Below are 27,749 nucleotides of genomic sequence, written 5' to 3'. Positions count from 1 at the left end.
CAGAGGGTGCTGGCACTGCCCAAGCTCCCCAGGGAATGGGCACAGAGGCTGCCAGAGCTCCAGGAGGGTTTGGAAAACCCTCCCAGGGATGCCCAGGGTGGGATTGTTGGGGTGTCCTGGCCAGGAGCTGGACTTTGATGTCCTTGTGGGTCCCTTCCAGCTCAGGGTGTTCTGTGACCCTGGGGCGTTAGGAACAGAGGGGATGGACACCAGGAAATCTCCAGGTATTGCAACTCAATTCCAAAACTTGGACAGGAGTTCTAAAATGTTACAAAAGGATTATAAATAGTCCTGGCTCTCAGATTAACCATCCTTTCCCATAAGCATGGACAGAACTCCTCATTCTCTTCAGCTTTAGTAGCTGCTTTGGGATCCTTGGAGGAAGGTGCTGTCCTCCTGCAGTGCTGCTGTAAATCTTTGGTGCTGCTCTTCCCTTCCCTTTGGTGCCTCTCACTCTGCTCACCAGTAAATGCCACTCTGAAACCAGTTAGAGTCACCAGGCCTCTGCCTCTGTGCTGTCTCCTGGCACAGCCAGCTCTTTAATGCCACGAAACCCACGGATTCATGGTGCAAGCACAGCTCCAGAGGTTCTCTGTGCAGGCAGGAGCTGGGAGGAGCTGGAATCCCTCAGTGCCTCACTTTGTGACAGCATCTGCTGGGAAGGAATTTTCTTAAATTTATAAACCAACAACCAGCAAGTCAGGAGAGGGGGAAAAAAAATCTCCTCAGTGGACTTGAATGGGTTAGAGATCCTGTCTCAGGGACTTCCCCTTGCCAAGTGATTAATTCCAAAGAGCAGCAACACCAGCAACTACAGAAGCATTCATCATTTCAGAGACTGAAATATATGTCAAGGATATTGCTCTTTCAGTTAAATACTGGAATATTTCAATACCACTCAGGAAATTTGCATTTTTGCACTGTCTTTTCTTTTTTTTATTTTATTTTATTTGTAATAAGTAGAGCCATTCCAAATCTTTCTTTACTTACTTCACGCTGTGTTTTCAAACACCCAGGAGCATCAGCAGAGTTTAACTTTGGCATTGTGTGCTCCAGGTGGAAGTTAAATGGAAGCAGTATCGACGTGGGCATGGATTACCGCTACAGCCTGCTGGAAGGAGACCTGCTGATCAATAATCCCAATAAAAGCCAGGATGCTGGGATGTACCAGTGTGTAGCAACAAACCCCTTCGGAACCATTGTCAGCAGAGAAGCACAGCTGCAGTTTGCCTGTGAGTAAGAAGGTGGCCTCTGTTCCTGTGCTGGAAAAATTGGGAGCTGGGTGTGTTCTCCCAACTTTTCCTGGTGGGTTATGGGATGTTCTCTGTGGGAAATGGATTTGTAGAGGCCTGACAGAAGGCTCACACAGTGTGTGCATCTGTATGCAAACCTTGAGAGAAGAAATGCTGACTTAGAAATGCCATGGAATGGGACAGACATTGCTGAGAGAGAAATGGAACCAGAAACAAGTTTCAAATGATGGCTTTGCAAAAAGACTGGATACTTTGGAGAAATAGAACTATGAAGGATGCACTGTAGTGGGACCCACGAGGGGTAATTTTGGATGATTGGCTTTAAGGCATTTCCAGCATGGTGTGGTTACGCTGATAGGCCAAAAAACCCTTACAGTGTTTTGTAATTAGGAAATAGCTGGCTTCTGATTGTGATGGCGTGAATTATAACACCAGTATTGTCTCACCCTTCACATGAGACTGAAAATGGAATAAAAGTTTTTAAAACGCCTTCAGCTGCCCCATGTCTGGGTCAGGAAAAGGGCATTGTCCAACAGATTGGCGCCCTGTGCTGATCAATAATCCCAGTAAAAGCCAGGATGCTGGGATGTGTAGCAGCAATCCCCTTCGGAACCATTGTCAGCAGAGAAGCACAGCTGCACTTTGCCTGTGAGTAAGAAGGTGGCCTCTGTTCCTGTGCTGGAAAAATTGGGAGCTGGGCGTGTTCTCCCAACTTTTCCTGGTGGGTCACGGGGGTCTTCTCATAATTCATGGAGTGAGGGAGGGGGGAAATGTGAATAAGGAATACAGGCCTTGAATTAGCATTGTTTAGCTGGAATTGTATGGATTATATTGGGTAAAATGCCTTATTTCTTGAGGGAGAGGTTACCTAGGAAAGGATCTGGCAAATGGATCTCACCACTGACCTTTTCCTTTCCTTGGGGAATTAAATCTCCAAAGTGTTAAAAAGGAGCATGCAGGGTAAAATGTCTTGAGGGAGAGGTTACCTAGGAAAGGAGCTGGCAAATGGATCTCACCACTGATCCTTTCCTTGGGGAATTGAAGCTTCCCAATGTTCAAAAGGAGCATAATCCCCACAAGGGATGAATTCAGAGTGATAGATTTCATAAGTCCTGGGTTTCAGTGGTACGTCAGGTGTGGGCACTCTGAGGGAAAAAGGGCAAAATGGGCAGCTCTGTGTTTATTTTGGGTTAAAGCAGAGTTGCAGCTTCTTGTCAAAAGCTGAGGATAAGAAAAGGCAGGATCTTGCTGTTAATTAACAACAAATGGAATTATGCAGAACCCTTTGGGTCATGAAGTCTGTGAGAGTGGGCAAATGATGACACAGAACCACGAGCCATCTTTTGGTTCTTGTGGTGGTGAGGGCGAAGGCAGAGAATAAATGCAGGGGCTTGTTCATCCCTCACCTGTGTGATCTCCCTGGGCTGCTGAACTGGGAGGAATTCCAGCAGGAATATCCTTGCAGGAGTGTGCAGGAGCTCAAGGCAGAGCCTTCCCAGGCATGGGACTCTCAGTAATGGAGACGGTGAAGTGAAAGGTGCTTTTGTCTGACTGGGGAGAGAGGCTGATGTGCTCCAGCTGCAGAAAGGAGAAGATGAAAATGGCAATAACCCCCAGGTTCACACGCTTCAGAGAGATGGTTTGTGATGAGGAATAATACAGAGGGTGCAGTCAAGTCCTCTGTCTCCCCACGTGGCTGGCAATAAATTCTCCTCCTGCCCGTGCCCTGCTGGAGTTTGTCCATGACTGAAGGTGCATTATCCCTGGGGATGGGCAATGAGCAGCTGCCTCAAGACCATTCCCACCACTCCACATTTCAGGATGTCAAGGTGATTGCTTCATAAACGCCACCCTGGGCTGCTGCTCCCCCAGCAGGCTCTGCCTTCCAATCCATGGCCATTCCCAGCTCCCAGGGGAGCCTGGGCAGAGCAGCACTCCCAGCAAAGCCCCTCAGCACCCCCTGGCAGGGTCACAGTTTCCCGAAATCCGTTGGAAAAGGACAAGCTGGGTACCAGGCAGCAGCTCCTCAAATCTGGGCTTCAGGATGTGGGATGAGACAGGAGGGTCCTCCTAACCCCAGGAGGGTGGGGAGGGGCTGGGATGGAATTCCCAGGGCAGCTGTGGCTGCCCCTGGATCCCTGGAGGTGTCCAAGGCCAGGCTGGGCAGGGCTTGGAGCAGCCTGGGACAGTGGAAGGTGGAAATGAGATGAGTTTGAGGGTCCCTCCCCACCCAAACCATGGTGGGGATTCTCTGATCCTGCCAAGTGCAGTAGCCAGGGACCACCTGAGTGGAAACTCACCCTCTTCTCACACATCTGCTCTGACTGATGCCTGCCTGGGAAGACTGGATTTAAAAACAAAGCTTGCTCTTTCCCAGTAATGGTGGGGAACTCGGATAAATGGATACATTTTTGACTCCTGGATTATATTTTATTTTGCTAAAACAGCGTAATCAGCTTAGAAACATTTGGATTAAAGAAAAAAAAAATTAGGGTTTCTCAAGGTGGGCTTTGACAAAACAAATTTTTTGTCTTCTCTAATCAAAGGGATTGCAATCAGAATTAGCTGAACTAGGAAATACAGAGTGATTTAACTTTACTCCAAAGGCTCTGCCTCTAAGAAACTAAAAATGGGCGTGTGAAGCTTCACCCTTCATCTGAGCGATCCCTTATTTTCCACCCTCACCTTGTGTTGTGTGGTTTTTGTTTTATCTGATTTTTATTTCTGAGGAGATGACTGTTGGGGTTTTTTTTGAGACAGATGGGTGAGATTTGAGGGGTTTTTTCTCCCCTCCTTTTAAGTGTTAAATTGTGAGTCTTGGGGCATCGGTAATGTGTGTTGTTCTTCAAGGGCTGTGATATTCTTCTGTAGCCTTTTCAGGGAAGATTAAGCTGTGATTGAGCCATTCAGCCTCCCGTGGAGGGCAGACAGGGTCAGCAATTTCATCCTTGAAATATGTATTTAGGTTACAAACTCATTATGATAAAAGTGCTAATATTTCCCCCAAATATTTGCTTTTTGATGTGGCATTTTCATTTCAGGTTTGTCCTTTTTTATTTTTTCTTCCTCCCTCTTTTTCCCTTTCTCTTCCCCACTTTTTTTCTTTTTTTTTTCCACGCTAGTTGTCTCTGAAATTGAACATATTTTCACCGAGTGAGGAATCTGCTGTGCCACAGTAACAGAATATGGATTAATGATACCCTAAGCCCTGTGCTTATAGCAACACAGGCTTTCAGAAAATAAAAAAGCTTTAAACTCTTGAGTATGGATCTAATAATGGCTTTTCCACAAAGATCTACAGAAACACAGCTGAACTAGATTAAATGATGGGCTTTTTATTTTAGAGGCTGGGGCTTGGCTTGAAGATTTTATTCATTGTGCTATGGTTTCTGTTGGGGAATAACCCTGGAATCAAGCAGGAGTAGTGGCTGGGAGGTGACACTTTGGGGCTGAGCCCACCCCTTCAGACACGTGAGCAAAGTTGGTTTTTGTGGCCCAGATCCTGCTTCTGTTGAGGATGGAGATAAAGCTCCCATTGATTTCCAGTGGCACCAGAGCTGGCCCACAGCCCTCCCAAAGTGATGAATTTGCAGCTTGTTCCGCCTGCTCAGCTCCCGTCCCCTTGGCAGGACAGGGAGGATGAGCTCCCAGTGTGTCCTTGCCAAACTATTAAATCACAGAAGCACAGAGCCACAGAATCCCAGAATCACTGGGCTGGAAGAGACCTTCAAGATCATCGAGTCCAACCCAGCCCTGACACCTCAACTAAACCCTGGCACCCAGTGCCACATCCAGGCTTTGTTAAACACACCCAGGGATGGTGACTCCACCACCTCCCCGGGCAGCCACTCCAGAACTTTATCACCCTTTCTGTAAAAAACCTTTTCCCAATATCCAACCTAAATTCCCCTTGGTGCAGCTTGAGACTGTGTCCTCTGGTTCTGTCAGTTCCTGGAGAAAGAGCCCAGCCCCAGCTGAGCACAGCCACCTTTCAGGAGCTGTGGAGAGTGCTGAGGTCACCCCTGAGTCTCCTTTTCTCCAGGCTGAGCACCCCCAGCTCAGTTCCTCACAGGGTTTGTGCTCCCAGCCCCTCTCCAGCCTCGCTGCCTCCTCTGGACACACTCCAGCTGACCATGGAATATTTACAGAATGGAACATTTCACAGGTGCTGGGAGTTGTTCCGTCACTCTCCAAAATTCCCTGGAAGGAGGTGGTGGCAAGGTGAGGGTTGGTCTCTTCTCTGAGGGAACAAGTGGTAGGACAAGAGGAGATGGCCTCAAGTTGTGCCAGGGGAGGATATCAGGAAAAGTTTCCTTACTGAGGTGTGGCTAAGCACTGGAAAAGGCTGCCCAGGGCAGTGGTGGAGTCCCTGTCCCTGGAATTGCTCAGGCTGTGAGCAGATGTGGCACTTTGTGACATGGTTTAGTGGCCCTGGTGTCTGCTCAAAGGTTGGGCTTGATCTTGGGGGCTGTTTCCAACCTTAATGTCTGATTTATACCCACACCTCCACAGTCATCAGAGCATCATGGAAAGTTCTCAAAATCACCCCTGGAGAAGCTCCTGCTCTGCCCAGCCCTTGCAGAGCCTTCTCAGGGCTGTGCGTTTGGAGATCTGTGTACTCAGATTTACTTTTCATTTGGTGGTGCTGATCTTCCAGCCTGTCCCAGCTGGGCAGCACTGCTGGAAGGGGCTTCAGAGGAAATGGGACAGTGCAGGGTTTCCCTTCTGTTTTAATTCTTGGGTGTCCAGGTTGTTTATGATCACAGTGGGGTGAGCGAGGCAGGACAATTCCTGCTGATTTATGAGCTCCTACAGGGCAGCATCTCTAATTAGAGATAACTCTGAATTTATTTTATTTATTTTATTTATTTTATTTATTTTATTTATTTTATTTATTTTATTTATTTTATTTATTTTATTTTATTTATTTATTTATTTTACCTTGCTGAGGCTGCAGTTTGTGTTTTACTGCCAAAGCTTTGGAACCAGACAATCTCCAACACCCCCCACCCCCGGGGTCTCCAGGCTGTGTTTGCTCCATCTCCACCTCCACCAGCAGCAGCTGAATCACCCCAAGCACAGGACCAAGCCTCTCCCAAGAGATGACCCCTCTCTTCTCCCATGGAGCCATCCCTGATGCTCACAGATGAAATATTCTCTCCCTGCTGTGATAACTTGACTCAATTTGGCCCTAAACTCCTCAGCAGGATTTACAGTTTAACCTGAAAATTCACAGAGCTGCTGCCAGCTGCAGGATGCTGGTTTGGAAATGAACCCTCTGGGAGCTGTGCAGGAGCTGCTGCCTTTCTCATCAGCACTGATGTTTGTCACATGCTGTTGGTTTGGAAATGGGTATCCAAAGAGGAAAATCAAGTTTGAATCAGAGCTGGTTTTCAGTCATATCATTGTTTTGCCCCCTGTTGTTACAAAAACTGCCTGAAAGTGATGTCCGTGAAACAGGAGCTGTTACAGAAATGGGATCTACTTTTCAGGGGGGCTTTATTTGTGGGACCCCATGAGGGGAGGATGGCTGATGTCCTTCCCTCTGCTCTGTGCTCAGAGGCCTCTCTGAAATCCCCTTTGACCACTTGCCAGGAAGGAGTTCCCCTCGAATCTCTAATTTAGCAGATCCATGCTGATGCTGTGGATGTTTTCTGCAGTTGGCCAAAATGATATTGAGATGTCCAGGGGGCTGAGGGCCCAATTTTGGACAGAAATGAGGCCCCAGGGGAGCAGAGGATAATGAGTCTGAAGGGAGATGTCCTCTGAGGCTGCTGGAGCAGGGCTGGAGCATCACTGCGCTGCCCCAGGAGGTTAAAAAGAAGGGGAAAGATCTCCTTGTTCCCTTCCTCCTCCTCCTCGTCCTGCAGATGTCCCCAGACAGGTGAAATTTCTGATTTTCTGGGCGGAATGGAGCTGAACTCTTTCACTGTGTCCTCAGTGCCTGAAGAACAGGGTTGGAGGTTGGCTGCTTTCCACCTCTGAGCAGGGGAGCAGCCTTTGGTACCTTTTCCATCGGATTACCCATGAGGGGGGATCCTTGGGGGTCCCTTCCTGCTCAGGATATTCTGATTCCATTCTAGGAACTCTTTACTTTCTCCCTTGTTACCATGAACCTCCTCTGAAGTGAAGAGAATCACGCTGTTGTTTCCAAAACCTCTTCCCCACACACGCTTTATTAAAAGAATTCATTTTCTAGAAAGGTTTGTTTTTTTTTTCCTTCAAAAATAATTGTTAAACGTGAATTAGCAGCCAGGACCCAGCACTGCACAGGGCAAAGAGTGGCAGAAAATCCTGCAATAATGTGGTTGCAATGAGAATACTTTGGGGCTTTGACCTACCATCCCAAAATAATTTCACTGTGGTGGTAGAAAGAGAAAATTATTCCCAGCATCCTACTGAAAAGGGTTTTTTTCAATATCCCCATTGCCAGAATGTTTGCTGTTATATCTTTGACACAAGTAAATCCCATAATTTTCACTGTGAGTTGCTAAGGAACACATTGTAATGGCTGCTCAAGGTCTTTACTGGTGAACCCTCATTGCCCTCCAGTGCATTTATTTTATCTTTTGGAGACTAAATTGTCAAGGAAGCCACTCTTTCAAGAACAATTAATAATGAAAACATTTTGGCGGGGGGGGAGTCTACTGAATTCCAAACAACCAAACCCACAATCCCAGGGATTGATCCGCGTGTTCAGCAGGCAAATGGAAAAATTTCCACAGGGATCACTGAAATCTGAGGGCTTGATAAGAGATGATGTGTTTTAAACCTTCTGGAAATTCAGGAGCCAGAGGATTTAGGCTGGAAATTCAGGAGCCAGAGGGTTTGGGCTGGAAATTCAGGAGCCAGAGGGTTTGGGCTGGAAATTCAGGAGCCAGAGGGCTTGGGCAGGTTTTTGGGAGGCAGCTGGGGTGGTTGGTGTGCCTGGCTCTGCTCGTCCTCCTCGGGAGGTTTATTTCTCCAAGGTTTTACTTGTGAGGAGCAGAAACCCAGCCCTGCACATTTCCCTGGCTCCTTGCTCGCTCTGGAGGTTTCCTGTGCAGGAAAAGATCCCTGTGGAGGACAGGGGTGGGGATTCTCAGCGTTCTGGGTAGGATCTGCTCAGGGTTAGGGTTAGGGCACTCAGCTGTGCCCGTGCCTGCCCTCACTCCCCACTCCAGGACCTGCATCCCTGTGCTCCAACACTGCTTTGCACCCCAATACTGAAACTTCCCACTCAGCTACTTCTCACCCAGATGCCCCTTCTGGTTTTTTTTTTCAGAACCTGGACTTCAAATCCCCAGCTTTTCCCACAGTTTCTTTCCCTTTTTTCCCTTTCTTTCCCTTTTTCCTGGCATTTCCTGGCGTGGCTGCCTCCCAGGCAGGGCCACAGTTCAGAGATAACACTCCCAGCCAGCCACTGCAGCTTGCTGACACCAAGGGCCCACAAATCTGCTTTAAATCATTTCATTTTCTTAGCTTTCCCTACATCTTACAGAAATTGATTTTTTTGACATGACCCAATTTCCCCTGCATCCCCCACCTCACTCTTTTTCTCACCGAAGCCTCTGTGCATTTGAAGGGTTTTGTCGTGACCTGAAACTCTGCAAACAAAGATCATTTTGGAGCTGGAACGTCCAGCTCTGCCCCCTGCAGAGCCCCCGTTGTCCCAGGTTTCCCCAGGGAAAAATGGGGGTGCCCTCCCTGCTTTCCTGCAGCTGTCAGCTCATGAGAGCAGCCTGGCTGGGGTGTGCCCAGTTCTTAAATTTTGTGGTTTCCTACCAAGTGGCAACCCCCTGATTCCTCCTCCAGTGCCTTTTCAAGGCAAAATGCCATTTATATCAGTCTTACCCAAACTCAGCCCCTCCACCTGCCTGTCCCCCCAGGACTGGGGCTGCTGTGATCTCGACTCGGGAACGAGCACATTTATTTGCATTTTCCCACACGTTCCCACATGCCAGGGTTTCTCTTTGCTGAAACCCTGGCTGAGCTGTGCACAGGCCATCAGTGTCAGAGATGAGCTCCCAACCTCTGCTCCCTCCCCACAGTCTCTGCTGGGTGGAAAACTAGGCTAAACCTCACGTAAGCTCCTCTTTTTTCTCTTTCTTTTCCTTTTTTTTTTTTTTTTTTTTTTTTTTTTTTTTTTTTTTTTTTTTTTTTTTGATGAATAGGACCAACAGGGAGTTTGCAGCAGAGGATGGATCTATAACCTACTTTACTTTCATCTGGGATAGGAGGACCCTTAAGTCAGAGCAGAAATGGAGGATTTTTACCTGCTTTGTTTCCCCCCACCCCAGGGTTACAAATAAGCTGAATTCATTATTTCTTAAAGCAGTGGCACTTGGAAATTATCAATGCACATTGTCCTAAAGCTGGGAATCTCCTAAGCCTGAAGTGTTTTTTGGGATAATTATTTTGGTTTCTGGCTGGAAGGAGCTCTGGAGAGGGCAGGGAGCTGCATGGGAGGTGCTGGAGCCAGCTGAGGTCACTCACAACACCACAGTTCCTCTGCTGCTTTAGAAATTCAGGGACAAGCAAGGCACAGGCTCGACATTTCCCCCCATCTCTCTTCATATTTATTCATTTTGCCTTTAATATGAAAAAAAAATCAAAATATAAATATTTATTTTATTATCTCTAGGGGCTTTACTCTTAAAAACTATATGATGATGTAGGTGTTTGGTTTCTTTTAAAATGAATTCCCAAGCCTCTTGTAAAAACTGATTTTAGAGTAGTAAACATCTAAATGCAGAGATGTTGGGTTGTGTTTTCAGGGTTTGTGTGGCTGGAGAAGAGGACAAGAAGCCAGGAGGTTTTGTTGTTTGCTCTGTCATTAGGAAACTTCTTGTGACACCTCCCTTTTTGCCTCTAAACCTCCTGGTCTGTGACTGAAATAATGCTCTTGACCTAGCTGAAGAAATAATGATGCTCCTTAGATGATCCCTAGGGGTCCTGTTTCAATGCAAATCAGTATTTTTCCAGACCTGGCGAAGGCCAGACCTGGATTCTGCAGGAAAATTTCTGTTTCTGTTGATGGGATGCAAGGGCAGTGCAGAACAACTTTATCCCAGTGGCTGCTTTATCTTTATTTGGGTTTTTTCTTTCCTGGATCCCCTCTGGAAAGCAAAGCCAGGAGTCAGCATTGGCGTGTGGAGGATGGAGGAGCTTTAAATGTGTTTGTGGAAAGCTGGCCCACGTTGGTTTCCCTGTCTGCAGCAAACATGACTGGCATTTCAATCTTCATTAGGCCTGAGGGGGGAAGAGAATGGAGAAATATCAGCACTCTGCGATGCTGCTGAGCACCAAAATGTGAATTTCCAGAGGGAGGCTGAACCAGCAGGCACCTCTGAGGATCAGGATCTCTGAGGGGTGGGGTCTGGGTGGGTTTTTAGCAAGCAAAGGGAAATTTTCCTATTTTCCTTTGAAACTTCCTGCTGAGTGAGCTTGAGTCATGTTATCCCAAAAATCTGGGGCTGCCCCTGGATCCCTGGCAGTGCCCAAGGCCAGGCTGGGCTCTGGGGCTGGGAGCAGCCTGGGGCAGGGGAAGGTGTCCCTGCCCTGGCACTGGATGGGCTGTAATGAATTCTGTGGCTCAGTGATTGTGTTCTACATTACTTGGGGTCTGAATTTGCATTCCTGCCACTGCCCAGAGTGGGAAGGGGCAGAAGGGCCCGTGGGGAACACGTGAGGCACCTGCAATGCCCAGACATGCCCTGGAAGAGGGGTACAACACCCCCTGTGCCCGTGCAAGTTCTGCTCTCTGCTCACTACAAAGTCATCTGTGCTGCAAGAAAGTGCAAACAGAGCTTTTTTTTTTTTTTTTTTTTTTTTTTTTTTTCCATCTAGGAAAAGAAAAGATAAAAAAACTTCTGAGAGTGAAATAACCCCATTCGAGCCAACCCAAGGGGAAATGTCTGCCCAGATTTTCTAGATGAAAGTAATAACATTTTCAGAGTCCTCAGCATTTTGTCTCAAGCAGAGGAGCTGCCTCAAAATAAATGTTTGAAATATTTCCTGTCGAAAGAAGGCAAACAGGCAGTTTTTATGAAGTGGAACATGAAGACAAGGAGGATTTTTTTTTTTTCATAATATCATAGAGAAGAGTGGTTGGATTTTGGAAAAGAAAAATGGGTGGCTTGCAGGAATTTCGCAGAGCTCCTGTTTCCCTGTAAGATCAGTGGTGTGAAGGAAGGCAGAAGAGCCCTGGGGCTGCCTTGCAGCCGGTTTGGAAGCAAGGATCAAACCCCAGTGAGGTGGAATTTCAGCCATGTGGGCTCAGAAATCAGCCTGGCTTTAACAGATGGGGTCAGAAAGACTTGGGGAAATCCAAACAGTCTCAGTACAGAACCCACACTGAGATGTCCAAGTCCAAGGTGAGAGATCAGAGATGGGGGTGGTAAAGTTAATGCTTCATTAATGGCCACAGTAATGAAGTCCAAGGAAAAAATATTTTCCAACAGGGATAGGGGTGGGGGGAATGCCAAGATATTTACCTCTAAAACTTCTTTTTCCTTTCTTTTCTCCTTGGCAAAGTAGAAATCCCAGTGAAATTTCTGCTCTAAAGGTCAAATTAGAAAGCTTTCATCCCCAGACTTGTAAACTATTTCTCAAATCAGTGACTCTCAAAATTATTCATTAGAACATCAGCTCTTAAACTAAAATTCTATTAAGCTCTGTATCAAAGGGGTTTTATTCCAACCCACACAGCTCTCTGGGTAGTCCTGACACACCAGCAAGGACACAGCCTGAAGAACTTCATCTCTGTGTGTTGGTGAAAGGGATGGCAGAAAACCCAGCTCTGAAAATCAGGTGCAGTCTTATAGAGACAGAGTTTGGGGATGGTGGGGCCATAAATATCAGCAGGCAAATCTGGCCTTCCCTTCCCTTCCCTTCCCTTCCCTTCCCTTCCCTTCCCTTCCCTTCCCTTCCCTTCCCTTCCCTTCCCTTCCCTTCCCTTCCCTCACGGATTGAGGTGCACTGGGATGCCCTCTCCAAGACTGGTTTTATATTGTTATTTTTAAATTTTTTACTATATTTTTAAATTCCCACAGCTTGTAGCCAACAGCCAGAGGAGTGGGATTATCTTGCCAATGCCTTCCCCGTCCACCTGGCTGTGAGTTTTGTCCAGGACATGAACCTGGGATCTGTTGTACGTGGAGAGTGGTGCAAACATGATGAGAATTCTCGGGGTCTGGGTGTCGAGGCGACCCCAGGAGTGTAAAAGTCCTTGTTCTCCCAGCCCGTGCAGCCAAAGGAGGAGTCTGAATGTGCAGGGTTGGCTTCTCAAGGTTGTTTATTTTCCCTTCTCTAGAACATTCTCTCTCTGCCCTGCTGAGCTCTGCCCAGCAGCTCGGCCATGGCATTCTGTCTGCCCTCAGGGCAGTGTTCACATTTTATACCAAAAACTCCGTGTGCCGTGGTTACAATAACGTGCCAATGTCTGCCATTGATGTTGGACAGTGTGTCTGTGCCTTAAACCAACAGAAAAGTGTCACCAGCACAGCAAGACATGGAGGGCAAGGAGAAGGAGAAGAAGGTCAGGACACGCCCAAATCCCTCCATCTTCTCCCCCTGAACCCCATTCTAAAAACTCCAAAATTCTACTTTTCCACCCTGGGTTAATTCAGCTACCACACTGCTCAAACCCTTGTGGTTTGTAATTCCTCATACAAAGTTGGCAGCTTTTCCCACAGGCTAAAATCAAAGCCACAGGTGTTTTTGACTTCATGCCAGGATCTCCGAGCCCCCTGCCAGGGTCTGGAGCCAGCCAGGGCAGCCAGAGGGATCTCCTGGGTTCCCACAGAGAATAATTTGGGATACCCCTGCAAATACCCCTGAGGAGGAGGTTCTTTGCACGGTCTGAACCAGGAGGATTTGACCAATCCTTCCATCATTTTTTTATGTTGGAGATGTCATTGCCAGCCCAATCAGATTCCCTTGGGATGAGTGGTGTGCTCTTTAATAAAGGCAATCATCTCATAGTCTTCAATGCAAGGACTTCATATGACCTTAAACATCACCCTACATTTTAGATTGCTGGGATTATTTTAAAATTATAGAAGAGTTTTGAAAAGGCAAAGCCCATTATGATCTGTAAATCTCTTTAAGTCATGCTTAAAAATTGGCTTTGGGTGTCTTGGCCGTGGCTGGGTACCCAAGGGGATTGGGCATTTCACATGTAAGAAAGGTAATTACTCCTTACCTATATCATTATTTCCTGTTGTGTGGGTGCTTTAAAGTTCACTTAACATTAGTAAAGGTGTTATTTTGTCCACTCCAGAATACTCAAAATTGCCAGTGAATGTGTGTTAGCTTTCTAATTTATCCGTTCCTAAATTATCAGTCATTTTTAACCATTCTGTTTTCCTGTGCTCAAAGTACAACCAAGTCTTAGGGTTAAATACCAACCACACACCCCCCCATAAAATGCAGACAGGCAAAAAGAACTCCTGAAGTGCTGATCCAAGGATTTGTTGCTCATCTAAGTGAAGTAGGAGTGCCCTAACCCAAGACTTATTTTTAGTAGAGTGGGAATGGCACTAAGGCAGTGCTAATTCCCAGTAATTCCCAGATTTTTCTGTAAAACTCTGCCTTAATGCTCAGTGCCACAACTTGGGCAGGTACTGGGAAGTGATGCCACAGATCCCACATCCCCCAAAAATGCTCCAAAGCCCTGCAGGTGCCAGCAGCAGCTGTCAGCCCACCAGCTTCTCACTTTGGGCAGGGTTTTATTGTGTGGAATGACCTGTTTTGGGGTTTAATAGAAGCTTAAGCAATCTGAAATGATCCACAGCCCCTCCAGACTGGGTAGTTTGTCTCAGTAAATGGCATTTGGAAACTTTAATCAAACCCATATGCTGCACAGATGTGTGGGTATCACCCACCCTCCTCCCTCCCTGTGCTTCTGGGCACAAACTCTGGGTTCCCCCTGTCCAGGCCCCCTGGATATCTCATTTTTTAGGAATATTGACCCCTAGGGATGCAGCTCCTGTGCTCTGGGGGCTCCCTGCTGTTAGCACCAACTCAGCTGAGTGATATCAACGATGTGTTATCAAATCTGCTTTGCAAAACTTTCTAGACAAAGACTTTTAAGTAAAAACCCACTGACATTTTTATTTTTCTGAGCCTATTAGCCGTGCTTTTCTTTGGCAATTAAAACCCACTGATGTATAAAGCAGTGATTGATGTGTGTACATTTTTGTTGGAATGTAGCAGAAGCAGAAATCGTTTCATACCAGTTAAACAGGAATAATAGGTGAAAATAACACTGACACTGCTTTTCTAATCATTAGGAAAAAAAAAAAAAAAAATCCCTGAACTGTAATGACAAAGGGCTCACTAATGGCGAGGTTTTGACAGCGTGTCATTCAAGGCACTGCACAGCAGAGCTGCCTCCCACATGATACAGTCACAGAAATTGGCTTTCCAAAGGACATGCAGACACCTGCCACCGCCAATTTGCATCATTGACTCTTCATCTCGTTCTCTAGAATATTTTTTGGGTGGTTTTTAATAGGTCTTGCACAGAGGGGTCTCTCCTAATTGCAGCACTGGTGTAATTACGAAGCATTTTGTGTTCTAAAAATAGGCACGCGTGGAAAAAAAATCAAAGCAAAGCATGGAAAGGCTCCTCGGGCAAAGAAAGCCAGCAGAACAGAGCTCAGCTTTCACAAAAAATAGGGATCTCTGTCACACCCCCAGTGCCCTGAGACTGGCAGGCTCCTGAGGGAAGGCGTTCCAGCTGGGTTCCCGGGGCGTGCTGAGTTCAGGATTCTGTTATTCATTTCTTTATTCCCATCATTTCTGTTATTCCCACCATTCCCTGTTATTCCCATTATTTCTTATTCCCACCATTTCTGTTATTCCCATTCATTTCTGTTATTTCCATAGTTTCTGTTATTCCCACCATTTCTGTTATTCCCATTATTTCTATTATTCCCATTATTTCTGTTATTCCCATTATTTCTATTATTCCCATTATTTCTGTTATTCCCATTATTTCTTATCCCCACCATTTCTGTTACTCCCATCATTTCTGTTACTCCCCATAATTTCTGTTTTCTCATAATTTCTGTTATTCCCATAATTTTCTGTTACTCCCCATCATTTCTGTTACTCCCATTATTTATTTCTGCTATTCCCATTACTTATTTCTGTCATTCCCATCATTTCTGTTGTTGCTGCAGCCAGCAATGGGAGCAGAGGGGGGCTGTGTAGCTGCCCTGCTGGGGTAGAAGTTTCACCACTGGGACCATCAGTGGAGCTGGAAATTATGAGGGATGTAAATACAGGAATCTGAGGCCAAATTTCACACTGACCCCATCAGCAGGAGCTGGTGTGACCTTGTTTGTTTGCCCATCCTTCTATGCCATCCAGGGAATATTTCTTTAAACCTTTGCCTAGGAGTCACTTAGAAAAAGAATTACCACATTTCATAAAGCTCAAACCCAAGCAGGTCCTAAGAAGGGAGAAAAGGCTGCAGTTCCTTTTGTTTTGCTTATAATTGAATCTTCTTTGCTGTAAAGACTGATTTTTGTAGGCAAAATTTGGGGAAATCTTTCATTTCTCTGGACAACTTGGGTAATTGTTAGTGTGCAAAGCCATATGGGTTTGATTAAAGTTTCCAAATGCCATTTACTGAGACAAACTACCCGGTCTGGAGGGGCTGTGGATCATTTCAGATTGCTTAAGCTTCTATTAAACCCCAAAACAGGTCATTCCACACAATAAAACCCTGCCCAAAGTGAGAAGCTGGTGGGCTGACAGCTGCTGCTGGCACCTGCAGGGCTTTGGAGCATTTTTGGGGGGATGTGGGATCTGTGGCATCACTTCCCAGTACCTGCCCAAGTTCTGGCACTGAGCATTAAGGCAGAGTTTTACAGAAAAATCTCATTATGCCAGCAAAGCCATTCAAGTCCCCCATTAAGGGCTGGGTGTTGGTGGTGTGTGCATTGCACTCCAGTGCATTTCAGAAGCAGATGTCAAGGCTCTGTGCAAATATTAGCTAATTAAAACCTCTTCTGAGAGACACAGCTGAAGGACTTGTCCTCAGAGATGTGCAAACTTTGTCACCGAGAGCTGCAGTGACTTTCCCAAAGTCATGCAGCTGCTTTTAAATACATCCAGCTGAAATTAAATAATGCACGCAACTTTCTGCTTCTGTGGGTCTGTGCAGCGTGATTCAGAATTGGTTACTGTCCAGGAAGTGTTTAAAAGGCACCTTAACTCATTCATTAAATGAGGTGTGAGTGGCTATTACTCACAATAACCTGTCTGCATTCCTATTACAGCCCCCTGTTGTATTCTCCTCTTGAAATCATTACTAATTGCTAATTACTAATCCTTCTCTAATGCTGGGGCTACTGGAGCTCACACAGTATTTTTCTGTGCTCACTGGAGTCCTTGATTGGTGTTGTGAGGAATTGTTGGCAGCACATTGATCTCCTGAATTGCAAGGGTTAGTATTTTCTTCCTCAGTTTTTCCTTTTAACCTGGTGGGTTTGTTTGTTGGGTTTGGGCAAATAAGAACAAAAATCCTCCTCTGCTACCCAGGGTTTTTAGGTTTGAGGACAAAGTGAGGTGGTGTTGTCACCATGAGGCTGAACCCTCCACTCTGCAATTCCAAGATTGCAAGGTGGATCCTAAATGAAGCTCCTCACTAATAAAATCTTCATTATATCATTGTTCATTCCAATTTAGGTGTTGCAAAAATAAACCCGTGGCCTTCAGAAAGCACAATCAGCCTGATGGCTCTGATGAGGCATTAGCCTTTCTTGTAATTATCTCAATCTTGTTCTTGTACTCAGAGCCGGATTTGAAGCGCTTGCACGAGGCTTTGCAGAGCCTGATGGGTTTGCAGTGCAAGCAACAGTGATGAATGCTCTGCTTTATTTGCTGATTTTGACCATCCTCGCAGCATTTCCTAGATGTTCATCCAAGCAGAGTCTGCTTTTCCTGGTAGCAATCCTTTCCTTGTCAATACTGATGTAAAAAAATAGCACATTTATTCCTGCAGGCATTATTTGGGCTTTAGGCTGTTTACTCCCTCCTGCAGCTGTCCTCAGAGAGGATGGGATCCAGCCTTGTGCCCATGTGCAGTCAAAATATATAAAAATCTGTGCACTGGCAGGTGGCCAGAGGAGTGTTACAGTGGCTCCTGTATAATAAAATTTAAAAAAAAAATTGTAAATTTTATAGAACTTAGGAATGAAAAATTATATCTCTCTAATTGATTTTTTTTCCTGTTTTCACTTTGTCCTAAGCCAGAAAAGAAAGAGAGAAAGGCCCATAGAGGTTTCTTTCCTAAAAAGGAAAATGAAGCAGTGACAACTTTGGATTTTATTTATTTATTTATTTATTTAAAGTATGTGTGCAGAAAACATTTTTTAAGAGAGGGATAAAAATCAAGGCTCAGTTTTCCATCCTTGTAACCTCATAATGATGTTCCTACAGTTCCTGCTGATAAATATTTATCACCTCTGTGTTTTCTCTGGTGCCCAACTGCACTGACAACGGGTTTGAAATTGCCAAACCAAGGCTCAGCTACACTGGGAAACAAGGGGAAAAAATGAAAGTTGAAATGCAGGAAATTGTAAAAGATCAGAGGCTGCCAAAGTGCCTCCATGTCTTGGTGCTCCCACGAAGCAGCTGCTGGTGACAATCCTGGGTGCCACTGCTCAGCTCAGAGTCACCTCCCCACTTCTCTGCAAGTCTCCTGAATTCCATGTGCAAGGAGAGCAGGGGGAGCTGCATTTTTGCAGTGCACGGGCCCTGAGGAGAGCAAGAAGAGAGAGGTGGATGGAGGAATTGAGTTTTAATTCAATGAAAGCACTCTGTGGCTTAACCTGCAGCTGGTGCAAGAGGCTTCCCTGTGGGGAAGGAAGGGTCTCCACACATGGGATGGGAGGGAGGGAAACAGCCTGCCTTGGGATGGAGGTGCTTATTTTAAGGCAGTAATTCTTTCCCTAAAATTCATACAACAAGCCTCCCCCAGCGTTACAGGTGCTGGGGTTTTCTCCAGCTGTGTCTGCCTCTGTGGGTGAATCAGCACCTTCTCCTTTCCAGCCTGGGGAAGGCATTTCCTGATCCTTTTGTTGATGCTCCTCAGCCTCCTGCTGCCTCACATTACCCCCTGAGATCCCACCAGCCCCACCCTCCAAGCTGATATTTGCTTTATTTCATCATTTTCCTTTTGTGATCAGCCTTTAACCGAGATCTTTTCTCTCCTGGCAGACCTTGAGAACTTCAAGACCAGGACGAGGAGCACGGTGTCCCGTCCGCCAGGGCCAGGGGCATGGTGCTGCTCTGCGGGCCCCCCACCCCACTCTGGAGGTAAAGAGCTTTCCTTCTCTTGATTTCAGTGCCTGGCAACCAACTGTGGGGTTTCCCTTCTCAGGGAAAGAGGATTCTCAGGATTTTCAGGAAGTTTGAAGCAGTCACCTGCGAGGACAGGGCTGTGGCAGGGCCACCTTGGCTGAGGGGGGTCCTGGTGACTGGGGAAGCTCCAGTGGGGGACAAATGCAGAGAAAGAGCACTTTGTTAATCTGAGCATAAACTTCAGAGATGAACTGATGGGAACTAAAGCAATGTGTTCGTATCCTGAAGGTGTGGCCAAGACCTTGCACAGCCTTTCTGGTTCGTGGCCTGGGTGTGTCTCCTGCTAAAAAGTTGAAGCTTGCTGACAGAGCCACTTTTGTGCATCATCTTTTCATTATCTTCTCTTTTTCAAACACCACTGGCACTGGTTTTTTTTTGTGTCCTGGGTACTCAGGATGTGTCCAGATCTCACAGGGTGCTGCTTGCTTCAAAGAGGGCAAAATACCAAACAATTCTTTCAGTTCAGCACAAGCTCATTTTAATTGTGCCAGTTTGTGGCTTCCTGAGCGTGTGTGTTGCACTGCTCTGTTTAAAATGTGTTGGAGAGGTGTCGGGTTCACCCCCAGATTAGGGTGACCCCGGGAGGTGGAAAAATCTCTCCTCCAACCCGTGCCTTCAAACAAAGACTCAGTAATCTTCAGTCATCCAGTCTCAAGGCAGTTTATTGCATGCACACAGACTTCCTGACATTCTCCCTGACTCCTTCTCCCTCTGCATCTCCCACCCAAGGGGCTGGTGCCATCTTTTATATCACACATTACCTATTAAATGTTTATAGTTTTTCCCCAATGCCTATCACCTATATTGAACAGTGGCTTTCTACTCTAAACCAATCTGTGAGTGCCAACATCACCAAGAACATGGGGGATAGGAAGGAGAAAGGAGGAGGACAGGGCACGCCCAAATCCCTCCATCTTAAAACCTCTGACCCCCATCTACAAAACTCAGACCCCTCTGTACAAGGCCTAAACCCCCCTGTACAGCACTCAAAAATCCTTCCTTTCACTTTGTGATTACTTCTATTATAATATCTAAACTTTTGTGATTTCTTGTTCTTCCTGCAAGGTTGGTAAATTGTTCCATGGGTCAAATTCAAAACCACAGGGGTTTCTGGCTGCATGCCAGGGTCTCAGAGGCTTCTGCCCTGGACCCGGAACATCCAAGAGTGTCTGAGGGACACCTTGGGTTCCGACAGAGAGGGAGTGGTTCTGTGAGAATTCCTGCTGGAATTCTCGGTGTGCCTGACAAGCTCCATGTGCGTGTCCCTCCCCATCAGGACCCACACCAGCCACTGCAGCTGGCTCCTTCATCGGGAGCTGCTCGCTCCGTCAAAACAGCACAACGTCTTCCACAGATCTGCGGCCCTTTTAAAGAAATTTGCAATCCTGCTTTGAGGTCTGTCTGGCCTCATCAGCTGGATGGGAATTGCCCCGTGGACCATGTGCTCTTGGGCTGAGCTTAGTGCTCAGGCAGCAGCAGAGGCCTGAGGAGCTGCTGGGCTCGTGGCTGACCAGCTGGCAGAGCTGCCCAGGGGCTTTGTCCCACTGGGACCCTTCCCAGCCAGCAGCACTGACCCCACAGCACTGCCCACTCCTGGGACTGATGCCTCAGGTTTAGCTTTTCTATTTTTCACATTCTGTGCTGCTTTAGTGTGCAGTTCTGGGCTTCACATCAGGGCATGGTGAGCTCTCTGCACAGAGCAGGGAGACAAAACAATTCCTTCTCCAGCTGGGCACCAAGGACAAATGATCCAAATCTCAGCCCCAGGAGCACAAACAGCGTGGGCTGGAGAGAGAAAAACAAGCAGGATGGGAGTGCCTGGGCTAAAGCTGGAATGGGACAATGAACTGCAAGGTGCAAATGGAGCAGAGCTGATCCCAGTGAGAGCCCCCGGGAGCGCTCGTGCATTTTGGGACCATTTTGGTTCCTCTTGGGTGCAGCCCTGGCTGGGCTCTGGTGCTGCCCAAGGTGGATCCATGGAGGAGATCCTTTGAATAAATCCCTGCTTTATTCTGTAATTCTGCCCAGCCTCTGCTCTAGGCCAGCCTGCACAAGGCATCAGGGACAGCCCTGGCCAGCAGTGCTGCCTCCCATTCCTGCAGGAATGGCTCCAGAGGGACACAGGGATTGCAGGAATTGTGCACATTTGTCTCCTCAGCAAAGCCTCGCTCTGCAGGGGCTGAGAACTCCCTGTTCTGCCATAAGAAATCCTTGCAGGGTGAGCACCGTGTGTGGAGATGGAGCAGCTGGTGGGGGTGTGAGCAGTGAGAAGGGAGTGGTTGTTCAGGTGGTTCAGGAGAAAGTTTGGTCTGAGTTTATTTACTAGTGATACAAAAAACTAAATTTCCAGAAGGTGCTGGTGTTATTTCCAGCTTTGGTTCAATAAGAAGGACAGAGCCTTGTGTGCTGACCAGGAGATGAGAACATTTCTGGTAATAATTTCCTTCAGTCATTTGGGTGAGAGATGACTTCCCCCATGACCACCATCCATGACCTGCTCTACTGCAGCCAGAAAATAATCCTAATTGCAGCCAGAGCCACAATTAGTCCAAAGTGACACTATCCCAGCTCTGTAACCGAGCTGGGCTGGTGTAACTGGGCTTGTTGTTTTCTAGCTTGCACAGAAAGTGTTTACAGGAAACTCAAACCAGGTTAATTCAGAGCACTTGTTCTGCAGGAATTAATCTGCTCTGTGGCAACATTTTCTTTCACCTTTCCTCCCTCCCAAGGTTAGAGATAAGACGAGTTTTAAAAGTCACAACTGCAAATTAATGCTTTTTGGTGATCATCACGTTTCCATCCTCGAAGCCCTTGGATCTGTAGCAGCCACTGCACAACGCCTGATGCCTGAAGAGGTGACCTGGAACAGAGGCTGGGCAGAGTTGAAGGAATGAAGCAGGGATTTATTAAAAGGCCTTCAAAGGATGCACCCTGGGCAGTACAAGAGCCTGACCAGGGCTACACCCCAGATGAACTCAGAGTCACAAGTTTTGACACTTTCATAAGTTCTGGTCCATTTCCACGTTGGGGTTCACTGTCCAATTCCAGCTCCAGGTGCTGCAGTCCCACCCTCCCAGGTTGCTCTCCTCCATTCCCTGCTGTTTGCACTCTTTGGGCTGAAGCTGCAGCGCTGTCCTTGGTTCTGGGGCTGGAAAAGGATTGTTCTGTGTGCCTGAGCTGTGAGGAGAGCTGCTGCCACTTTATCTGGAGTTCAGAGTCACACCAGTGCAGTGCAGAACCTGGAGAATATGACAGCTAAAACCTAAGGCACCTCCCCAGAGCGTTCTCCAGCTCAGCTGTGGGCAGAGGGAGGTTCAGGAGCAGTGTCAGGTGTCGGGGAAGCTGCTGCTCATCGGGAAGTTCTGCGGGCAGCCCCATCCCCAGGGCCCCGGGGTGTTGGCAAAGCAGAGCTGTAGGGATCAGCTCCATCCAGCCCCCCAGGGTTACCCTGCCAGTGTTTAACGCTGTGCTGCAACAGGAAAAACCTCCTTGGCTCCCAGGTGAAAAATAATCCAGCTCATTGGAAGCGTGAGTGGTAATAAGAGGAGAAAATGCAATTACTTATTTTAGAATCTGATTAGGGCAGTGAACCCAACTTCATCATCCTTGCAAAAAGTGCCTGATGGCATTAATGACCACTGCTGAAACATAGGACTAATTGTGGGGAAAAATACACTTTCGTATTTTTTTTTTTTTTTACTTTAGTTTCATACGTGCATTGAAAATGAAACCTGAAAAAAATTAATCTAAAAAAGCAGAACTATTCAATCTGAGAACTGTCATTGCTTTGCTGATGAGGGTATTCACTGGAATAGTAGAAGCCTGAAAAAACCATCCTGGCCAGGTGCTGAGATTCAGGAAAAGAAAAACAGTAAATGGGAAGGGAATTATTTCCTGTCAGCCATTGTGTCACTGGTTGTCTTGGGCTTAAAAATTGTGACTTAATTAAAAAGATGCTGATCAGAGTCCAGACCATTAACCTTTCAGCTGTGCTTCACTCTAATACTTTGCCACTTGGAAATATCCATTTTTGAGGAGCTGTCAGCTAAAAGTGAAGTTATGTTGGCCTACATACATTAGTTGTTGAGGCTTTCTTTTTATTTTTTCCTGTTAATGATGCCCAATAAAGAGCTTCCTACTGTTCAAACGGCACAGGAAATTCATCCCGAAAAATGAGTCCAAATGATGAACAAGTCCTTCCAGCATCAACAAATGGGCTGTGTACAGCTCGCAGAGAACAATTTGGGCATTGCCATGCATTGTCCCAGTTTTTGGTTTGAAATGAGCTGGAAATTCAGGCACATGGATCTCAGCCCCCCCTCCCCAGACCCCAAATGGAGATGGAATGCGTGCTCCGTGCGGCGGGGAGCCGCTGTTTGTCAGGTCACTGCCTTGTGCTGGTACATTCTGTTAAGCAGCATAATGATGTGATGGCCTCCTCTGATGAAGTGCATGCTGAGCGCCGGAGATTCGGAAAATAAATGTTCATCTGCAGCTCGGGAAGCGGCTGGGCTGGAAAGCGGAATAAATGCAAATCAAACATTTGCTTCTGCCGCGTTTTCTGCGCTTGCAGCAGTGGATTCCCAACCCCCCGCGGCCAGTCCTGCTGTATTGACGACCCCTTTGTCTGCTAGAAGTTCCAGTTCTTTTCCTCTCCTTTTTTTTTTTTTTTTTTTTGCCTTCTGCATTTGTTCCTAATGGACTGGTAGAAACCTGCCTTGGTTGTTAGGATTTTTCTGAGATAATTACCCTGCGTGTGAAGGGTGTTCCCTCATTATGTCTGCAGCTTGCTCAATCAAAAGCCCAGCAATTGCCTTGTGTCAACCATTCTGCCCTGAAACTTCACAGGAGAAATCACTGAAGAGTAAATATTGCTCTGGGAACGTGGCACTGGGGCCTGGGTAACAGCACGATGAGCTGCTGGTGGTGTTTAAGTGGCCAAGAGGAAACAGTCAAAAATCCTAAAAGTCTGTATGGAGCTCACGTTTGGCTTTGGTTTTGGTGCAGAACACCCGGGGCCTCACTGTGGCCACAGCATGAACTGGGCAGCACCCAGTGATGGAATCACAGAAACGGGTTTGGACATTGTGGGGGCATCAAAGAGTTCCTGTGGCTTCTTTGTTGAGTCTCGTTTAGGTACCTCAGCCTGTCTTAGGATGAGTTGTGGAATTTGGATACCAGAAGACAAAGCTCTCCTGCTTTATATTTTCAGAGCCCTGGGAGATCAACCATTGACTCACAGAATGGTTTGGGTGGGCATGGACCACCCAGTGCCACCCCTGCCAGGGCAGGGACACCTCCCACTGTCCCAGGCTGCTCCAGCCCCAGTGTCCAACCTGGCCTTGGGCACTGCCAGGGATCCAGGGGCAGCCACAGCCACCCCTGTGCCAGGGCTGCCCACCCTCCCAGGGAACAATTCCTGCCCCATCTCCCACCCAGCCCTGCCCTTGGGCAGTGTTCAGGGTGAGCTGTCACAAGAGCAGAGGGGAAGAATCCCCTTCCTTGACCATCTGGAGCACTTCGAGCCAAAACAGGGAAAATATCACCAAAACTGGCTTTGTTTTTTCATTCTGTTGCATTTTTAAGCCATTTACAAGCCATAAACCGTTTCAAAGTGTACAATAGTGTTCAAGCTAAGCTCTTTGTGGAAATGTTTTCCTTCTGAGGAGCTCTGCAGGGGGAAACACCTTTCCTTGTTTGCTTTTTCCAGTGTTGTTAATCAAATTTGGCAAGATACATTTCTTGTTGAGATAAGCCTAATTGAAACAAACAAACAAAAAGCTCCAAAATCCAAAGCAAACACTCACTTGTGTTTCTCAGGGCTCTGAATCTAAGTTGTGGATATGCCTGGGAAGTATTTGGAGGTCGCTGTCCTTTTAACTTTATCTCCAAATTTTAAGATAAAATATTCTTTTGTGCCAAATAGTTCTTTTCATTTAACTCTGTGGGAGCTGAGACATTCAGCTGCCACTTTTATTAGATTTATTTGATAGTCAGCGCAGGGTTAGTTAATATTTTAACAACTACAGTTTTCAAATTCCTTCGAACATCCTTGGCATTTCGTTGTGAGTCCAGAGGCTAAAAAAATACAGTCTTGGAAAGGATTTTCTACTTGACAGGCTGGTAGCACACCCTTCCTCATGCAGAACAAACAGGTCTGGAAATCTTTCCCCTCCCTTCTCTGGGAAGATAAATGAACTTGTCTTTAGGATTTCTCTCCCCCCCCACCCCCTTCCTGCGAGTTTCTCGTGGTTCATCTTTAGAAAGATCTATAACCATGTTCTCATGACATTTGCCTTGCAGCCCTCGTGGGAAAAGCCTGTGGAGATGGAGCTCTCCAAGTGCTGTGAGAAATGCTGAGTGTACACAGAGGGCTGCTGGAAATGATCTCTCAATCACTTGATTATTTGAATTCCGTGCTCTCGTTGCAGTCCCTGGCGGTGTGTCCTGTTCTGAGAGCGCTCTGTGCTCCGCTCATTCCCCCACTCACCACAGCTGGAGCACATCTGTTCTCACTCCCAATCCAGCTCAGTAATCTGGGCAAGAAATCAGCCAGCTGATGGCTTTTTTAGACAACAAAGTGCTCAGCTGGGCAGGTGGGAACCCACCGGTGTTCTACAGGATGTGTCTTGTCCTGTAGACACATCCTCAAAAGTTCCTGCTGACTGATTCAGGAACTGAATCTCCCAACAATTCCTCTCTCTGAAGCTCAGTTCCTCAGCCACTTTGTCCCTCTGCTCCTTTCTGACCTTCCTGGGCTTCTGGGAGCTGTGTCCCCTTGAGTGAACAAAGGCAGGATTTCAAGGAAAATCAGTTTTCTGACTCTGCAGTGCCCACGTTCTCAATGCGCCTGGAAAATTCAATTTTCCTGAAGAGGAGGAGATTCATTAAAGCTCAGTTGTTCCCATAATTCTTTCCTATCTGATGCCATCACTCCTGATGGAAACACAGCCTTGGATGGGAACACATCCGTGTCCGTGAGCTGAGCTGTTGACAGAGAATTATTCCCACATCTTTTCATAGATTGGGTGCATTCAGGTTTTCTCATTCTCTCCTGCCTTTCTTTCCCTGCTGGTATCCAGGAAAACTTTTAGTTCTGTTGCACAGCTTAATCAAGTAGAACTAACTAAATTTTAGCATTTGACAGAGGAGATGGCAATTCTGATCCCATCTCAATCTCAGCCTTTCATGCTGCACGGGCAGGAGTGAAGTGTGGAGCCCAAACGTGTTTGCAGAAGGCATTTTACAGATCCCAGTGCTGCTAAAACCACTCCTGGGCACAGAAATCATTAGTGGCTGCTCACTTGTCCACTCACTTTTTCCCTCCTTTTATTATTATTTTTTTTAAGAGATGATGGACACTTCAAGGGCTGGGAGCAGTGAGGATCTTTGGGCTGTCAGGGTGGCCTCTAGTGGGATGAATGGTTTGGGGGGTTTGTCTGGTAAATAATCCATCCCACAAATCATGTCTCATGTTTGTACAGCCCCCACCACGCAGTGCAGCGAGGAAGGGGAGCAAACCTGGGAAAAATCAGAAGATTGCAGGAGGAAAAAGGCAATTATTGGGCATTTTTATACCATGATCAGCAAATGGAGCATAGCAGGAATCCTGGAGCTTTTAATGTCCTCACTCCACTGCAGTAACCTTAACATTCAGCCTTTATTTTCCTGTTTCTTTCAGTGTGGGATGCCCAGAGCTTTTGAGAAATGGGAATTTTACAGAACCTGTATTCCCACTTCCCCCTTGCCAGGCAGGCTGTCAAAGGGCTGAGCTACCCCTGTTATTCCTTATTAAAGGATTGATAGTTTCTCCTCTTTCTCTCCTGTCTTAATGTCTTTGGAAGCCTTTGCTGCTTGGTCAGATTTGGTTCCAATTAATGAGAAGCTAATTTAGAGAGGAGCCTCGCACACATGGGTGGGCACCATGGCTGTAAAAGTTCCATTTCTCCAGGAAACCAAGCAAAAAATCTGCTAAGCTGGTTGGAAGTTGGTTCAGCTATTTGTCAGAGGGCTGCAGGGTTACTGAGCAGCCTGTCATGGATCACTCCCAAGGCTGGAGGGAAAATCTGAGCAGGTAAACTCTCCCTTGGGGCTGGGAAAAGCAAAGAAAAAGGAGGCAGGGAAATATTTTCCCATTAGGGGCAGACAGTGATGGATTTTGATGTACTTGACTGTGGTTTTGGGTTGGTGTTGCAGACCTGGAGCATCAGGAGGGGTTGCAAACCTGCCTGAGTTGTGGGGCAGGTGTTAAACCTCATTTTCCATGGATAATTCTGCTTGGAGGATGCAGGGAAGGACAGAGGGGAGGCTCAGCTCCCAAACAAACAGGAAAATACCTCAGCAGGGTTTTCTGGGGCAAAAAAAAAAAACAGTTTCCATGAGCTGGGGCTCCACAGCTCGCAGCTGACTTGCCTGGAATGGGAACAGGTGAAATTCCAGTGGGATTTTCAGGAATTCCCAGGAGGTGGATGCAGGATGAGTGCTGGAGATGTGTGGGAGATGGAGGAGACCATGAGGAGAGCAAAGGATGCAGAAAAATACCTGAATCTGTCACCAGTTTTTCCTCTTAATAGTGACTGCCACTCCCATGTCCCCAAAAGCAGGAAAAATCCCAGGTCTGAAGTGTCAACATCCTAAAAGTGTTTTCCAGAGCATGAACAGCTGAGCTCAAAAATCCTCTGAGTGACTGATCTCAGGCCAAGATCCAGGAAACAACTTCCCAAAGCTTCCAACTGCTGCAGTTTGTCTCCTGCTCCTCAAAGCTGCATCTGAGCAGCCTGGCAGCATTTCTGCCAAAAAAATTCCCCCCAAATTCAGCCCAAGTTTCCCTCCAGGTGTCTCCTTCCATCACAGGGAGTAGGTGAGTCACACACTGGGTTTCTGTAATTCGTCTGTGTCTGGCTCCATGTGATGGGGATTATTACAGTTCAGCAAAAATGGGGTTCATTAAACTTAAAATCAGGCATATGAAACTCTCATTTAAATAAAAAGTGATTGAGAATGGTAACTTCCATTTAAAGTGCATCTCCCATCATTTATTTTTTATGCTCTGCCACAGTCACCGTTTAAATTATTAAAAGCAAGAAGTAAAAAGCTTCTCAGGAGATAGAAATGGATTAGATTAAAATTAATCTGACA

At 46.7% G+C, this 27,749-nt stretch overlaps 1 protein-coding gene across 1 annotated transcript in view; it reads left to right on the top strand.

The window, feature by feature from the left end:
* Positions 1-27,749, top strand: part of LOC128814146 (contactin-4) — a 281,500-nt gene that overhangs the window by 175,714 nt on the left and 78,037 nt on the right. The window contains exons 5-6 of the mRNA XM_053989737.1: positions 1,057-1,232; positions 18,468-18,566. Of these exons, the coding sequence (XP_053845712.1) occupies positions 1,057-1,232; positions 18,468-18,566 (275 nt within the window). The remainder of the gene's footprint in view (positions 1-1,056; positions 1,233-18,467; positions 18,567-27,749) is intronic.

Source organism: Vidua macroura, chromosome 13, assembly GCF_024509145.1.
Source record: "Vidua macroura isolate BioBank_ID:100142 chromosome 13, ASM2450914v1, whole genome shotgun sequence".
NCBI classification, from domain to species: domain Eukaryota; kingdom Metazoa; phylum Chordata; class Aves; order Passeriformes; family Viduidae; genus Vidua; species Vidua macroura.
Note: the sequence above shows the minus strand (reverse complement) of the source record. Positions and strands in the feature narration are given on the sequence as shown.